Raw genomic sequence first — 17,812 nt, 5'->3', positions numbered from 1 at the left:
GTCAGCGTCTGTGTACAACTGCAGCTCGACACAACAAAAAGGAGACACTGCGCAGCTATTCAGCAGTTGCATTTTACAAGTTTGGTATGTACCAAGAGGCAGGCGGCTAGATCGGCAGAATAAAGAGACAAAAGCATAAACAACAAATATCAAGTCTCAAAAAAAGCACCCAACACTAACAGAGCCCTAAATTCAAAGTCATAAAGGGTCTTTGGGATGAGCTTAACCTTCAACAGGGAGTGGTAGTGTCGTGATGGTCGCAAATCATTTGTTTGCAGGGAACAAATCTCCAAAAAGAATTATACATTCACTACATTCATCTTACTGCACAAGCAACTCGTTGTTTTTCTTCCACTTCTCTGTCAAACATAAAATCAAATCAGCGTCACTCACCACCTATGGCCAATGACAGCCAATGATGCATGTAAGGGCATGCTGTAAGCTAGCATATGATTGGCTAAGAATTAAACCTGGGACTAAGAGGATAAGCTTACAATGAATAAACAGGGGCTGAGAGCTGGGAAATGCCAGAAGTGTAGGACTGATGGAGTTGGTGAGTTAGTAGGTGAATGAGAGCCTCAGATAGGCTACCTCTTGGTCACGACAGAGTGAGGGACACATGCCGGAAATAACCACTGCAGTATACCGTATACTGACGCAGTGACAGGAGTGAGTTGGTGACTGAACCACAGCAAATATTTAACAATGCCCCCCTCACAAAAAAAGTGAAATTTCTCCCATCACCAGTAACTGACCTTACAAATTCTCTTTTACCAAATGGAAGTAAATCCCTGCAGCTCGTTCCCAAAATCATGTGGAAAGCCATTTCAGTAAAGCGGAGACTGAGGTGTTCACTAAGAACTATTAATGTTACATGTGTTGTGATCTGGCATCCACATATTTATGCAGTTATGCAGTACAGTTGGCCAAAGTTTAACTTGAAAGTCTGTTAGCAAAAGCTGTCTTCAAGTTTTCGTCTGCATAATTTTCTTTTTCTTTTTTTTTGCTTCAGCTTGTGTTCCTTCCCCTGTATGACACACATGTAGAGATTTTGCAGTGATGGGTGTAAAGTAATTTTTTTCAATAGGACTGAAAATACAGAAATAACCTTGGTGTTTATAAAGAAAGAGGGAGAATTTATCTGTTCCAGCAGTCCAGATAATCTACTACTCTCCCTCATGAGGAAGGTAAAAGACACGATGCATTTGTGATCCATCAGAATGGATCACAAATGGGGCTGTTTTTCTGGAATCTTTTCTTAAATAAAGATTTCAAGAAGCCATGGACTAATCCTGCTATTAGACAATGCCAAACGCTAAAACCTGCACGTCCCATAAATTTCCTCAGACTATCAGGGGTTTGTGAATCAGCAGATGAGTCTCTGAACTATTCCAGTCATGAAACTTGGGTTTCACACCAACAGACCACATAAGGTGATGTGATCATTCTCACAAGTGACCTTCCCCCACCACCCCACCCCCATCTCTAATGCCACACTTACACCACTTGTCTCCACCCACCTAAAAAACCATAAACGAACACTTCCTGTTGGTGATTTCACTTCCACGTACACCGCAAACGTTTTTCACAAACCAGTAGCCTTTTCCCGTCTTTACCTGCACATGCATTGCAGGTGATTGTGGAAGATTCTAGCACTGGCTGTTAGATATTTGAATGAAACCTGCTCATTTGCAGCAATTTATTTATCAGGGTGCTCCCTCTGTCTGGCTAGTCCCGGTCCCCTTTCTGTTGATGACGGCGTGTATGGAAGAAACGACGCACTGTCTGGAGATCTGCTCTCATCCTCTCACGCGCTTCATATCCTCCCTTTCCTTTTTGTCTATCCTTGCTTCCTTTATTTCCAGCTCTCGCTTGTTTCTCCCTGTCCTCTCACCTTTCCTCCCTCCGGTATAGCCCTCTTTCGTTGTATTACAGTCCATGGCTGCTGCCTCCACCCCCCCAACCCCCCAAGCCTTGCGCTTCTCCCTCCCACTCCCCCCCCCCCCCTTTCATTTTGGGTTCTCCGACAGTGGTAATGAGATGTTTCATTATTTGCATTTCACAGCTTTTAATAGAGGGAGAATTTAGGCTAAGCCCCGGGTCGTCAGTCAGGGAGTTACCATGGGAGACATAGCAGGCTTAGGGGCCTAGAGAGAAAGATAGCCCAGAAACTACATTCACTCACACACACACACACACACACACATCTTGGAGTGTGAAGGAGGAAGACACAGGAAAAAGACAACAGAGAGATGGTCACATGGATCTTCTCACCCTTTTTTTAAAACTCTAAAATAATAAGTAGCGGAGCGGATTTCCATTAGATCACTCTAGGCTTAACACCTGCCTGGCTGAAGGTGAGAATGCATGGTGCCGGAAAACGTCTGGAGCTGCTTAACCGTATAGATCAGTGGGACGGAATGATGGGAGGGTTGTAGAGGCTGATCTTTTTGGATGTGCAAAAAAAACCCCAAAACAATAAGAAGAAATACAGGTAACTGCATGAAAGTCTTCAGGTGAAAATAAGGGAGGTGCGGGTATTGTTTTTGGTCAGTGTGTGCAAGGTGTGACCAAGGATGGAAAAGCAAGGGATGAAGGGAGTTTTGCTAAGTCTCCCTAAGCCTCCCGGATCCTCTTTGGTCCCTCTCCACATAACATGGCTATCCTTCTTTGAGTCAATCTCTTCCTCCACCTTGGCTCCTTGGATGCCGGCCAGTGAAACAGAGAGTGGGCAGAGAAAGGGAGAGTGAGGTAGAGGTGCAAAATGTGGCATGATTAGAGCTGGTGGGGAAGGTGGAGAAAATAAAGGTGGACAGATGGAGGGCGTGTGATAAAAGAAACAAGGGGAGAAGGGGAGAAAACACAGAAAACCTACAGGGAGATTTAAAGAAGTCAGAAACGGAGATAAAATGACAGACAAGAGATTAGCAATAGTTTTTTTTCAACTGACAATAAAGGAAAAAGCAGCTAAGAACAAGCCAGCTAATAGCTTTGTTGTTGGTTTTTTTTTTTTTCTAATTGCTTGCATGCCTGCCTGGGCCTGGCTCTGTGTCATATGCATGTGTTTGAGTATGTGTGTGTTATTTTTGTTCGTGCCCGCCTTGTTGATGGACTGCCACCCTGGCTTGTCCCGGAAGGCTGCCAGCTCCGTCGGATTGGGGATTAACCCCGGGATAATGGCCTTGATGCCCAGTTGAGTGGAAGCAAAGCTGTTTAAAAAATATTGGCTGCCTGAGTCACTCTCCCCTCTCTTCCTGTCTCCCCCTCTTTCTATCTTCTCTCTCCATCGTTCTAGCCTTGGCGTTTCTGTGATTCTCTGCTCTAGCTCTTTTTTTTTCTCTGTTTTTCAGTGGTCTTTATCTCTTCCATTCTCATCTCTCCAGCTCTACGTTTTTTTCCCTCTGTCTCCCTTTTGACTCTTCACCTTGCTCCGTTTTCGCGTAACCTCGTCCCGCATTCAACGCGACCTCTTGTAGGACCCTGATTTGTAAAGTGTTCGGCGAACATCGATAACACTCATCACACATTCAGTTTTACATTGAAAATAATAAACCTTGAAATTCAATAGAACTTTTTTTGTTTTGTTTTTTAAGTAGTGGAAGCAGTAGATTTGAAACTAGAAAGTAACAGCTGCCCTGTGCCACATGTGTATGTAAGAACAGTGCCTCTATTGTTCAGCCGAATATCATTTTAATTCCCTTTATGCATGTTCTAATTTGTTCCAGTACTTTTCTCTCATTACGCAGAAAAAAAGAGTCCACTCACATTCAAATAAACAAATTCTTACTTCCTCTTATTTTTGTCGGTATTAGTGTCAAAAAGCCACGTAATATAAACAACTTAGTTTTATTCTACTTTGTTTGAAAGGTTAACACAGCACATAATCATTCAGTTCAGACCTGCCACCTCGGTTCCTTTTTCCACAGAAACTGCCTGCTCTGATATGATAGGGTGATGGTGCAAGTCAGTACTAGAAAATATGCAAAAAGGAGCATGTTGCCTTTTTAGCTTAACTGATAAAATTCTGTAGCTCAGGCATGAAGCCGGGGTGGTTGACAGCATAAATGCCAGCTCTTGGCTACCGAGTCCCGCTTTGATATTCCTCTGCCTACCTCCTTATATTCATTCACTTCTTCAATCTCTGGCCAGTTTCTATTGCATCCTCCCCTGCTGATTGTCAAAGACAGCGCCAAGATAATGATAGGGATGTTAAATGGGGGGAATTCAGTGTAATAAGGCCTGCTTTTGTTTATGAATTAAATGAATTGATCTTGTATTAGTAAAGATAAGAGATCTATTGCAGCACTGTGCCCTTTGGCATGTATTCTGTAATCCGTGCTGTGCTATGTTCATTATTTCGAACATAAGTCTAATATTCGATCTCGTTTAGCTGCCGTTGGTCTCCATAGACTCTTGAAAGAAATATCTGAAACAACAATGTAAATGCAAAACACAGAAAAGTGGTGTAAATGAACCAAACAAATTTTATACGCGCAAAAACAAGTTCACGCTGTACTTTAAATGTTTTTAAAATGTTTTCACTCTCATGATTTGATCAGTTTGTGTTTTTTTCTCTTGATTTATTAATGGCTTTATTTATTTATGTGGCCACTCAAAATGGGGGCTGTGTGAACTCTGTGTTCACTCGGTTTGACATGTCGAACTCATTTTATCAAATAATGAGCTGAATTGTTACATTTGTCGAGCAGAAGGCCACAATTTGAATTTGGAGTGATTAGCTGAGGGTGGCGGTTTTGCGAGCAGCACATTGGCCACTTAATGATAATTTGCCCTGACCAACTGGAAATCCTTTAATTCAAAATAAATACAACTGCAAACTGCCCAGATACTGCTAACATGCACATGAAGGAATTTTAAAGCCAGTTAATCTGTGTACCTGCTGACAGGAATGTTAATGACGGCTGAATCAACAAACACCAAAAGTAAAAGTGTGCTTTTGAGCGAGTTGTATTTGCTAAAATATGTCGTGCAATCCCATATTATCACCCTGTGCGAAGATGTTGCACATGTTGTAACTTCTTCATCCAGAGTGATGTGCGAATCCCTCGTGGAATCTCAGCGTTGGTCTGCCGTGAAAGCTCTGTGTTAAACCCTAGTACAAACAAAGTATCGCTCTGCCTTTGATCCACAAGGACCTTGCGCTCCGTCTCCCCTCGGTCCTGTGCGGTCAAGGAGGCAGAGAAGTGGCTCAGAGGGACAGGCTGCATTAAGAGAAACAGAAGAAGGAGGAAGCCCCATTCTCTCACTCCATCACACGTCTCATCTCTTTAGTCGTCTGGCTGGGGCCTAAAGTGACTTTGCCGTGATGTGACCAGGACAAACCGGTGTGATGCCATGACGGCTCTGCTAAGCGTGTGAACGTGGGTGTTTTTAGTTCTTGCATGTGTATTGTGTATTTAGGGGCAGGGACTGAATGTGTGTGCGTGTTTTGAGGGGAACGGTGCTTTTGATTTTGTATGTGCGCGCGCGCGCGTGTGTGTGTGTGAAGAAAGGAGGGGTTAAGGAGGACAGTCACTTTTGATTTGGCCTCAGAAGGGTGACAGGGACTTGGAGCTCCAGTGGCATGCTTTACTGAAACAATCTTCTCTGACCTCAAACAGGCGCACACACAGACTGTCAGCCTGCCTCCTGATGACTTGTTCCTTGCTTCTTTTTCATTATTTATTTTTCACTTTTGCAGTGAAATTTCATAGAAGGATGAAAAGCTTTTTCTTCCTGCTGTGTGACAAACATTAAAGCCTGAAAGCAGGCTTTAGTTTCTGTAGCCTTGGTGAGACTGCTAATGCTTTGGATGAGACGCAAAAGTCTCTGGCTCGCTCTCTGTATGGCTGATTGTTTGACAAGTTCATTTTACCTTGCCTTCCATTCTTGCATCAGATATATACAGTATATTTGAAAAAAGTAATGATTTAATATAACTGCAGGCTGTACTCATATTGTAGAAGGGATGGGTTTTGGTCTTGGTGATTCTGGGGTAAAAAGGCGGAGACCTTTAAGGAAGAGAGAAGCTACTATGAACACGATGTTTATGTGTAGCTCAGGATTGGTTCCTCTGGAAAAGGAGTCTTTGACTGGAGGGATTTGGACATGCTGAAATTAAACAAGCCAATTAGGCAAGCAAAGAGTTTAGAGGTCAAAGCGCTCTCCATTAAAGCTGCTTTTCTCTACCTAACGACTAACTCAGTATGTCTCGAGTCTGTTGAGGCAATAAATCTGATTATACCTCTCCCTTTCTTTCTCTTTTGCTCTCAGTCACTGCTGTTTGGGGTTTTTTCTTGTTTTACACTCCACTGGTTGCTGCTTTTGGTAAATCTAAGGCATCATTTAACATGTTTTGGGGTGCAATTCTAGCTGCGCGCTCACATTACGTTCAACCAAACTCAATGACACCTTTTTTGTACCTGGTCTATTGTATCAGAGCACTACCACAGGGCCATTATCATTAGATCTATGGACACCCATCACAGCAGAATATGAAAAGTCGCAACTATACGCTGATAAGGATTGTAAGCTGTATTTAAAATAAGTCAGATCAAATTACAATCACATTTTTTTCCCCCTCATCTCGTGGTGCGTAGCACTGATGCACGATATCTGTGTCAGACGTTTCTGACTTCTCTCAGTTATAGATGTGCAATGAATTTTGTTACAAACTGATTCCTGCACAGGCTGTAACTAATGGTTGTTTTCATCACCTGCTAATCTGCCGGCTTTTTCAACTTAGACGTTAATCCCTCTCTCTACACACCATTAAATAATAATGAACATTCCTATAGTGCAATTTTAGAAAGTCCAAGGTGATTCTTAAGATGTCCTTTGTCCAACTTTGATTTTAAAACCCAAAGAAATTTTGGTTAGTGTGACAAAGAAACACAATTTTTTTTAATTTCTTTTCCTTTTTTTCATGTTACTCATTCAGTCATCTTTGTAACACAGACGGAAACAGAGAGCTGGCTGATCCTAAATGTGTGAGCGAAGACATTATTGCTCCACCTAATGACTTGCTATAGCTGACTTCCTCTAAACTACCAACAAATCTATGTCTGAAATCGTGCTGACCGCTGCTGAACGGTGTGTGTGTGTGCTGTACAGTGACCCTTTATTTCTCCATCCATGTTGGTTGGGAGAAAAAAACGCCAGGCACAGAAACCACAGGAAGATATCTCAGTGAATAAATGACTCCTTTTGTGTTTTATCTGGCTCTGAGAGCAAGTCTATCTTATAGACTTGTCTATACAATTGGATGTGCCAGTGGCCCTGAGAGAAGAAGAGCAGAGGGATGAGGAGCAGAACAGCTATGTCTTTAAAGCTGCTCGGTTTGTCCTCAGAGGTGAGAGGTGAAGACTCTCAATACCTCTATCAGAGCAATGCAGAAAGGAAAAAATATTTCAAGGTTAAACTGCCAATAGATTTTTTCTGAGAAATGTGTGAGCTGGTGGATAAAAGCATTGCGTCAAAACGTACCTTTTGAGACTTTGAGGGACACTGTTATTCTACCTTCACATCCAACTTTCCTCCTCCTCGCAGTTTTTTTTTCTCTCTGACGAACACCAATCACAGCGAAAGGTTTTGAGCGTGCTTTGCATTGATTGTTTTTTTTTTTTTCTACTTGTGCAAGGCAGGCTTCACTAGTTGTCACCATCACTCCATCCACTTGTCCACTGCTGTTCATAGGAGGTGTGTTTGTCCAAGTGGACGTGGGAGACACTGTGGATTTATCTGATCTTACAAGCCATCAGGTTGAGCAGAGCTTTGCTAAACATGACCTGAAGTGTGCCGGCCCCCGAGCAAACGCTGCTGTCACCTTGGCCAACCCGAGCTGTCATCTCTTAGAATGGCCCATGAGAGTTGACAGCTGTGGCGTTCCCAAAACAAATCACTGCTGCGTTTGGTAACACTCTGCGTCCCCACGATTTAGCCCTCACCGAGACAAGAGCAGGAGCGGCGGCTGCTAATGCTCTGGCTAATGTACTGCCTGCATGTGTGGGTCTTCTTCTTCCTCTCTCTCCCTCTCTCTCCCTCTCTCTGTGTGCATGTACATGTTTGTATTTGAAAAATCTTAATGTGGTTTCTCTTTGTTTTCCTGCCACCTTCTTCCCTGGTTCAACATAACGATGTTCACGTCTCCCTTTGTCTCCTTCTTCACTCCCCTCGCTATGGCCTTTTCCTGCAGCGCTTCTCCAGTGTTTGAGCTCACAGTACATCTTATGTGTCACCTAACCTGTGCACAGCAGGCTATACTGTTTCATCTACATTCAAAGGAAAAAAATGATAAAAAACAAAAAAAACAAAACAAAAAGACAAATCAGAAATTGTTATTTGTGTGGCTAAAAGTAGAATCTCTCTTATGAGATAAGAGATTGTAAACATTCAAGTCGTGAGCTTTTTTATGGGATTTAATTTGCAAGAATAACAATAAAATATGACAGTCTTCCGGTTGTACCACCATGAAAGTTAGATCTTTGTTCCCTGACAGTCAAGCCACTCCACAATTTGTCATTAAGGGTCCTTTCTTTGTAGTTAAAAAAAAAAAAAAAAAAACCCTCAGTGTTCGCAAACCTTGACTGAACCGTGCAAGATCACAAACACTGAGGTGAAGGTTCAAGAGTGGATTTCTGTCTTAACTAGACAGCTGATTGAATATTCATAGTCAAAGGGAAACGAGAAAAAAAATAAAAATAAAACAAATAGGAACCGAGGCTGTGTTTATTGATATATGTAATGGTGAAGTGGTCCGTACTAAATGAGTCTGTTTGCTCCCTCAACAACTGTTTTGTGAAAGTGTTACACTTTTTAACTGACATTTTTAATGAGCTTACACATGCTCTCTCTCTCTCACACACAAACTCACACACACACACACACACTCACTCACACACACACACACACACACACACACACTCGCAGCCACACACACTCCCACACACACATAAATGTACCTGTCAGACACGGTTTAAACACAGAGAATTTTGACTATTTGTTACTGGGCTGTTTTTAGACATCAAACTACGGCATTTGAGATGTGGTTTCCATTGATGTCAGGTTTTTTTGTTTTTTTTATGTCACAGTCATTACTGATATATCCTTACCCTGGCTCATCTATAAAAGAGTGGTTCAGTTAAATTCAATTTTTTTCTCCCCTCGTTACATGAAAATTAAATAAGGTTTGCAAAAGTGGATTAGATTCTATTGCTGCTATATATACATATTTATCTATTTCTCTGCATTGCAGAAACCAGATGTCCGTACTGTACATTTGAAATGGTACACTTAAAATATTTTGATATGTTTTGCAGATTTAGTTGACTGATTGCACGTCGTCTTTAATTTTCCAGCAGATGTTTGGAGGAGAGGCTTTTGTTCAACTACACAGATGAACAACAGGAAGGAGGACATGGAGATCTCGTCTCACTACCGTCAGCTCCTCAGAGAGCTCAATGAGCAGAGGCAGCATGGCATCCTTTGCGATGCCTGTGTCATTGTGGACGGAAAGATCTTCAAAGCTCATAAGAATGTCCTCCTGGGATCGTCACGCTACTTTAAGACTCTTTACTGCCAGGTAAGAGACCTCGTTGGGGCAAAAAAATGATCTTTTACAGATATTTTTCCTTTATAGCATGAGGTAAATATTTTTTTTAAACCACTGCTGTTAATACTCCTTCTTATAACCCTCCAGGTTAAAAAGGGGGCAGAGCCTCACCACCAGACTACTGTCACTCATCTGGATATTGTCACAGCAACAGGCTTCAAAGCCATCCTGGACTTCATGTACTCGGCGCACCTTGCTCTCACCAGTAAGAATGTGATTGAGGTCATGTCAGCTGCCAGCTACCTGCAGATGACAGATATTGTCCAGGCTTGCCACAGCTTCATCAAGGCTGCACTAGACATCAGCATCCGCTCAGAGATGGCTGATGAGCTGGCCGATTTTGAAATGGGCGCTGTGGCTGCTGCTGGCCTAGGTGGAGGCGGGGGCGCTGGAGGTGGTGGAGGAGGAGCTGGTCTACCAGGGGCAGGGGGTGTTGCAGGAGCTGGTTTAGGAGGCGGAGGGGGCATAGTGGGCATGGCGTCTGAAGCCCTTGCTTCCATCATGTCTGGTCGCAGCACCTCTCCTTGGCTGGCTCGCCGGACCAGCCCGGCCAACTCTTCTGGGGACTCAGCCATCGCCAGCTGCCATGAGGGTGGCAGCACGTATGGAAAGGAGGACCAAGAACCACCGAAGAGCCATGAGAGCCAGGAAGAAGCCTGCCATGACTCTCAGCCTGCATGGCCTCACGACTATCGGCCTGGCATCACTGTCAAAGAGGAACAGGTATCCCCTGCCTCCTCCTCTCATCCCCGGGACACTCCCAGGGGGGCAGCCCAAAGCCAGGCGGAGCAAGGGACTGGGGGACCTGGTGGAGGAGGTGGAGAAGGGCCCTGGCAACCTCTGTCAGGATCAGGGCGAAGGAAGAACAGGAAGAACAAGGACACAGTCAGACATATTACCCAGCAGGCTGAGAGGAACTGGGACCGCGAGCGGGACAGAGAGAGAGAAAGAGACAGTAGGCCTGGATCTCCTCTGCCCTCCATGCTGGCTGTAGCTGGATGGAACTACAACGGGCAGGATATCCCAGGTAGGACTGACAAGCTTAGAACACTTTCTCCTATTTGTGGAAAGTTTAAAAGCAGTAATAGTGAAAACAAACCGGGTGTCTTTAGGTCAGAAATGTGGTCTTTAGATTATCAGGTCAACAGAACAGCAGCAGATGGAATTAAATTGGACAGGCTCTCAAAACTGGTAGGATGGAGGGAGGCCAAAGAAAGCCCTTTGTAGTGCTGATTTGATGACTTTGAGGCTTTAGGGTGTCCTGGAGTTGCTAGAGTTTTACAATGCTGGTCCCTACTTAGTTAGTTATCCAGTCATGTAATTAGTGATTACTGGTGAGATAATAAGATCAGGTTATTTAATTGGGTGAGAGTGTCACCTAACACCTAACTGTAGCAAAATCTAATTTATCTTTTAAAAGCCATCTTCTAACCAACAGACCAGTAGATGTGTTGGAGCAATTAAATTGCTTTGTTGACTTTATGTGCATTAGAGTGTGCATGACACTTTACAATACGGTGCATTAGTGCCTAATACTTTCATTCCTGCATGCGTATTTCAATGCATGTCAGCTATCCACAGTTTACTAGTATAAAATGACCTCTTTTCCTCCTCCGGGGTTGAGATTAGCGAGCTTATACACTAACGTGTTAGGCCTAAGATGATTATCTCAAATCTTGGAGGTGTGAGGTGAAGCCTGGGTAAATGCAGATGGATAATGAAATCCTCTCCTTACTGCAGTTTATGTAAGCCACACTCCCACATAAACAAGCAAATGCATATGCAAACACACTCATGAACACATATTTATTTTGAGAAAGCCTGTCTTGATCCTCGGCCTTGTGTGTTTAGTGAATTCCTTTAGACTAAAACTTATACATGAAAAACTTACCTGTGTGTGTGTGTGTGTGTGTGTGTGTGTGTGTTCGTTCACCTCTGTGTGAGTGTGAGCGTGTGTGTGTGTCTATGTGAAGCCCAAGGCGTCGATAGGTAGATCATTAAAAGTAAGGGAAGCTAATCCTGGGCGCATTAAGGGAGTTGGCTGTGAAATGGGCACACGCGTCGCGCAGCGAAAGAAAACAGGATAATTGAATTGACCTGGGTCACTGCACGGATTACCAGCGCGTCCTCGCCATCCCAAGCTCCTCCCCTCTCTCTGGGGTTTAGGGAAGGACCTTCTGGAAAGGGCGAGAGGAGGGAAAAGGAAGAGAGAGTGGCAGATGAGAGGGGTAATGAGAAGGAAAAACGACAGAGACAAAAAGAAACGGACGTTGGAAAGTGCATCGTACCGGGCTTACGAGAGTTAGGCTGTGCATCTCAAAGTCTTCTAAGCAAGGTTATTGCGGTTACTAAAGCTAAAACCGGGAGTGGATATGAAAAACAAAAAAATGTTTTCACAAACTGAAATGGAAATTAAAAATTATACTTCAGAAAGAAGAAGTTTAAGTTAAAGAAAGATTGAATTTGATCAAAAGCATGAGGAGACAGAATTCTTATTAATTTCTTGCCCTTGGTAAACAACCGCATGTTATAATAAAAAAAGGCCTTTAAAACTAATTAAACCCACTTTGGAAATCAACAAAAAGTAAACTGATTAAATTAATAAAAATGTCCCAGGTCCCTGATTTTGTGATTGTAGTACGGTGCCAGAACCACATGCACTCACAAGCTGAATGGCTCTATTAAGTCCCTTGGCTATAACCATGGTTCTGAGCTGTGGTGGAAAGAAGAGTTTAAGCCTGCCTGTGGTGAAGCAGCCATTAATAAGAAAGGTGTTGTCTCACCTAAAGGTTAGAGGAAGTCTAGTGTTGCTGCTGGTGTAGACTCGCCTGGTGCTCGCCAAAAGGCAACCATTTATCCTCGCTTTCACCCGGGTTTTGGGACTGGGCTCAGCATGGCGAAGAATGGAAGGATTGGGTCTCCTTCAGTTGGATGCCATTTAGCAGTAAAACATCATGTTACCAGTGGGCTTATTTGAGATTTAACAGCGGCAGTTTATATCAGGATGTGTGACACCATATTGTGTATTGAGTCCGTTTGCAGTGGGTGGTGTCTGTGTGCTCAGTAAAAGTTTAGGGGATTGCTGGACAAGTTTAGTGGCCTGATATTAGTCAGGGAGCCTGTACGGGGAGTGGTGAATTGTTTTGGTTGTGGGAGTGCTCCTCTGCTCGTAATGTGTAATGTCCACAAGTTTGTTTGACAAAGTCAGGGTTAAAAATATACAGGATGTCTGTGAGCTTATGAGAGTTAGTGTTCTTAAGTCCTAAGTCCCCCTTAAGTCCAGGATTTTGTCACCTCCAGGCAAAGATCACAATCAGGAGTGAAGCTGTATGGAAATGCCAAAGAATTAGAAAGTGATGCATGATTCTGTTACAGATTTTTCAAATATAATATTAGAAAGCGTTACAGCGATGGCAAAGAGTTACGTCTGTTTTATGACAGATTCTTTGCTGCTACTTGACAAATAAAGAGCTTATAATAATGGAACACTAAAAGCTCCCGCTGACACATAAATAATATTAATTTAAAGATGAAAACAAACAGACCCAACAAACGTAAAACACGTACATACACAGCCTATTGCTGCGATTGTTATCCCTACAAATAGAAAGCCCACGCTGCATTATTTTGATGATGTGACCATGGCAGGTCTGCTACTGTATTCTTTAGGCAATAAAGTCTGTAATTACTGAGTCATTCATTCTTTACTTCATTAGTTTTACTGACGTGTGGGATCGAACGCAGTTTATCCTACTGCCAATTATATAAATCAGAGCGCATTTAATGTTTGCCTGATAAACGATTTTCAAGTTTTCCAAATAATTGCCTGAGTTCCTGCTGATTGACTTATAGGCTGTTTTTTATTGTTTTTTTGTAGGGATCATTCTGAATGGTCACATCAGTTGAAAAGAAAAAGCATACATGGCAAGTATGCATAATAATGATGATGATTCATTCCATTCACTCTCACAGTAAGCCAAGACACTGCAAGCAGGCGTTAAATCAGTCACGTTGAAATAAAAATGCAGACATAATAAATGTTACTAATACAACAAAGCCTGCTAAATGTGCTTATTGTGAGGTGGTAGGTTAACGGTTTAGAGTTAGTTCGTTAGTGTGGTGAGGGTGTTGTTTCATGAAGTCCAGTTGTTGCTTGTCATAAAGGGTATCCAGGAGAAAGGGCACCTTCAGTCTTAGATTAGCTTAATTGCTTCATTCTTTATTGATGAGAAGTGCCTAGACGCACTCTCTCCCTCACTCCTTCTCTCCCTCTCTCTCTCATTCATTCATCTGTAATCAGTGTCTATGCTTTGCTATTAGAAACGCTTATATGACGCACAACCACGAGGATTTCACTGGATCATTCTCTAATATAAGGATAATGTATAGCTGCGTAAAGGCTCAGTGTATTAGCGTGCATGAAAATGCCATGTGCCCATGTTGACATAAACAGCTGCGGGAATTAGGATTTGTTTTCTTTAGATCCCCTTCCGTTGCAAGCATCTGCTCTGTTCACTTGATGTCATTATTGAGGCCAGTAAGCACTCAGCATCCTTTTCTCTCCCGTGCTAACGCTTGATCTCCGCATTTCTTACGTTCACCTTGTCTGCCGCCACGAATGTTTGAAACATCACACGTGAAGCCAGAAAAGAAACCAGCCGCGCTTACATCTCAGGGAACTGAAACATGTGTATGTTTCTTTTTTACACAACACTATATTAGAGGTGACAATTTTTGAGGAAGAGAGTTTTTAATAGTCTGTACTTCTTTTGCCTGCATACGTCTCAAACCTTTGAATAATTATCCAAGATTATTTTTAGTTTGGCCCCCGCTGCTTTGTCCAGACCTGGATTAGAAAGCTCCAGCAAATCAAAGACATTGTTTTGAATATCAGGAGTCAATTTTTTATTTTTTTTAATCAGTTTAGTATATTCTTCTGTGGGGCCTTGAGTCAGCCTCTCTTTGTGTAATCCACGCAGGGTGTGCAATCAGTTAATCAATTTGATGAATGTGGTAGCTGTGTTTAAAGGAGGTAAAGTTGGTAGTCTGCTAATCTTGGGCTGGTAGCTCAATCCCCGGCTCCTCTAGTCCGCATGTCAAAGTGTCCCTGGGCAAGAAACTCAACCCCAGCGCTGGCTGCCCTCGATGTGTCAGTGTGTTAGTGGATGCGGCTGTGAGTGGTCCACAAGACTGTAGAGCTGCTACTTAAGTGCAGTTCGTTTGATTAAACAATATTAAATATTTTTTTATTAACCATGAAAGTGAACCTCAAATGTGCATATGAGCGATAATATTCTTGGCAACTCATGAAACGTAAGATTGTGCACACTACACACAATCTCATACAGTATTTATAGATATCGCCAGATATCAGGAAGATGGCTAAGTTGTGACTATATGAGTGTCATTTTGAGACATTATGTGCCGTCTGTGCTCATTTTACTTATTTTATTAAAGTAGGAGTCACTTCTTTGGTTGGTGGATATGACATTTTGGAGGCAGACGTCACCCTTTCTTCTGAACCTGCCCCCTCAGACTGAGAAGAAGCCAGAGCTGCTGAAAACACGAGTTAACGATTGATAAAAAAAAAAAATTCTTGCTGCTTTTATACTTGGGGCAAACACAAACTTGATCTTTATCCCACATAATAACAGCACTGGAAATACTTTTTGCGTGTGTTTTTGCTGGTATTAAAACACACACACAGTGACCTTTAGTGGCAGCTTGGGGGATTTTGGCAATGGCCGGTGTGATATACACGCTCACATACACACAGCTTAGAGCATCTGATTATGTAGACGTGAACAGTTCAATCACACGTGGGCTGTTCTTTCCATTTCCCTCTAGCTGTTGCACATTGATTACATCGAGAATCTTTTTTGAAATCCAACATCTTTATCTGACTCTCTTCCTCTCTGCTCTGTGGCCTCAGAGTTCCCCTCCTAAACCACTTATTCACATTCGCTCACACATATACCCACAAAGATGCACTAAAAAGAGTGAAATCGTTTTTCCATAGAAACTCATCCTGTTTATTCGCGCGAGCTCTTAAGCGTTGCAGTTGGTGCTGCGTGTTTTGGCGTCCTCGAGTTCACATTTTCATCCTCTCGTGCTCCGGAGCCTCCTGGAGCCACTCGGGGGCCCGCAGACAGGTGCTCTCAAAATTGCCCTCTACTTTGCACTTCCGCATAAACTTTCTCTAATTTTTTTTCCCTCTTCGTCTCCCTGCGCTCCTCTCCCCAAGTCTCGGCAGTCTAAAGGTGAACACTTGAAATAATGAATCGGATCCCCCTTTCGCCCCCTTCCTCTCTGTATTCCAGTTAAGACTCTCCCCATAGTATTTGCACTTCATTAAACTTGAAATAGGTTTAATATTTAAAACACCATGAACAGATTTCAACCCCCACACCCTTCGAACACCTCTCCACTTTTTCCTCTCCCATCTCCTCGCTCACGGTTTAATAATCTACTCTCATATTTCGTCCCTAATTCACTCCTCCTTCATTAAAAACCAAAATAGATTTAATATTTTAGACTGTGTAGACTTAATTTTTAACCCCTTTCTTCATGGCTTAGTGTTTGACACATGACGGGTTAGATAACTACATCATGTTGAGGCCTCTCTTGTCAATCCCCCCGATTCACTTTTTCACTCACTCCAGTTCACTTTTTCTCGTGCCTCCTGGTTCATCTTTCTCATTTTTTCTGCCGTCATTCTATTATCAGTTGTGTCTCTCTGCGCCTTTGTACTGAAGACCTCTCTCTATGCCTCTTTCTGTCTCCTCCACCCTCTGTTTGCTCTGCTGCTTTGTCCTCTCTGACTGCATAGCTGATTTTGGACCTTTCCTCCCATCCTATTGACTTCTACGGCCTGTTCACCCCACCTCCTTCAGTTTCCCCCTTCTCCCCTCCATCCTCTCCTTCCCCTTTTTGTCCTTTGCTACCACACATACACAAACTCATTTGCCCCCTTGTATGGTCTTTTATGTTCTCTGGGGAGTTGTGACAGAACACTGCAATACTCTTTTTTCCCCTTTTGCTCTTTCCATCTCCTTTTCAGTCCCCACTAAATTTAAAAAGAAAAAAAGTTCCATTATCACTGTGGTAACCAATCGTTTCTCACCGCCCACCAGCCCTCTTTGTCATATGACCTCACATCCTGCTGGACATTACGGGCAGTCCACCAGCTAAAAGCCCCTTCTCCTACTCCACCACGGCATCACACCCCACACACACACACACACACACACACACACACACACACACACACACACACACACACACACACACGCGCGCGTTCACACAATTTTTCACACTCTTGCTGTCTGTCTTTTTCTCTCACAGCACTCTCTCTCTCTCTCTCTCTCTGAGTTCTCAATACTGACACCTGCTCTATTTATACTTCTCTGGCTTTAAAAGAACCATTTTGGACAGGAAGCTGCCCCCTCCCCACTCCTGACCGTGGCTTTTTTCCAGAACGTCAGCACCCCCCACCTCTCTACCTCCTGCCCCTGGAACAATCCAGAGAAGGATTGCTGGGTGGAGGAGAAGAAGAAGAAGAAGGGAAGGATATAGTTTGCGTATGTGTGTGTGTGTGTTGTTGGAGATTGGCTGAGGGGGGGTTAAAGATTAGCCATCCCACCTTGAGTGAACTTGGGTCGTGCCAGCGCGTGTGCTTTAGTCAACCACAGCCCACACACAACCTGTAGACTCTCACCCACTAAAGCGCGGGTATGTAAACGCATACACGCAGCAGCTGGAAATGTCTTCTAAAATGTTCTGTAGTATAATCCCAACATCTCACTTCAAAATGTGGCCAAATAGACCCCCCCAACACACACACGCACCACACACAAACATCTTGGCATTGATCACACAGGTCTCAGAATTAAACTACCCAGAATGCATCCTGACAGGATGTCCTGTTGGCACGATGCAGGGGTGGGTGGGTCAAGAGGTTTCTGTGGTTAAACATTCATAGCAGTACCCCCACAGCTAAAACATGGCCCCGGCACATCCACACGCAACTCTTCAAACTTCTTTGGAAGATAAATTTAACGTCTGTGGTTGCGGCTCAAAAACACACACCTATGAAGTTAGACATGACGACACATTTGTTATACTCTCAGTTATCAGTTATTTGTTCTAACGCTCAGGTTCATCTTTTAAAAAAGAAGACGATTACTGATTTGTCTTTGCTTT

At 43.2% G+C, this 17,812-nt stretch overlaps 1 protein-coding gene across 2 annotated transcripts in view; it reads left to right on the top strand.

Annotated features, from left to right (window-relative positions):
* zbtb46 (zinc finger and BTB domain containing 46) overlaps positions 1 to 17,812 on the top strand; it is a 59,230-nt gene that overhangs the window by 13,119 nt on the left and 28,299 nt on the right. The window contains exons 2-3 of one of the 2 annotated variants that reach the window (XM_085344655.1): positions 9,360 to 9,580; positions 9,698 to 10,637. In XM_085344655.1, coding sequence (XP_085200781.1) covers positions 9,395 to 9,580; positions 9,698 to 10,637 — 1,126 coding nt within the window. In that variant the 5' untranslated portion in view covers positions 9,360 to 9,394. Of the gene's footprint in view, positions 1 to 9,356; positions 9,581 to 9,697; positions 10,638 to 17,812 lie in introns of both variants that reach the window. The other variant, XM_085344654.1, reaches the window with a different exon arrangement.

This window comes from Diplotaxodon limnothrissa, linkage group LG20, assembly GCF_057381915.1.
Source record: "Diplotaxodon limnothrissa isolate DT_005_m linkage group LG20, D_limnothrissa_male_GT1.1, whole genome shotgun sequence".
Lineage (NCBI taxonomy): Eukaryota > Metazoa > Chordata > Actinopteri > Cichliformes > Cichlidae > Diplotaxodon > Diplotaxodon limnothrissa.
Note: the sequence above shows the minus strand (reverse complement) of the source record. Positions and strands in the feature narration are given on the sequence as shown.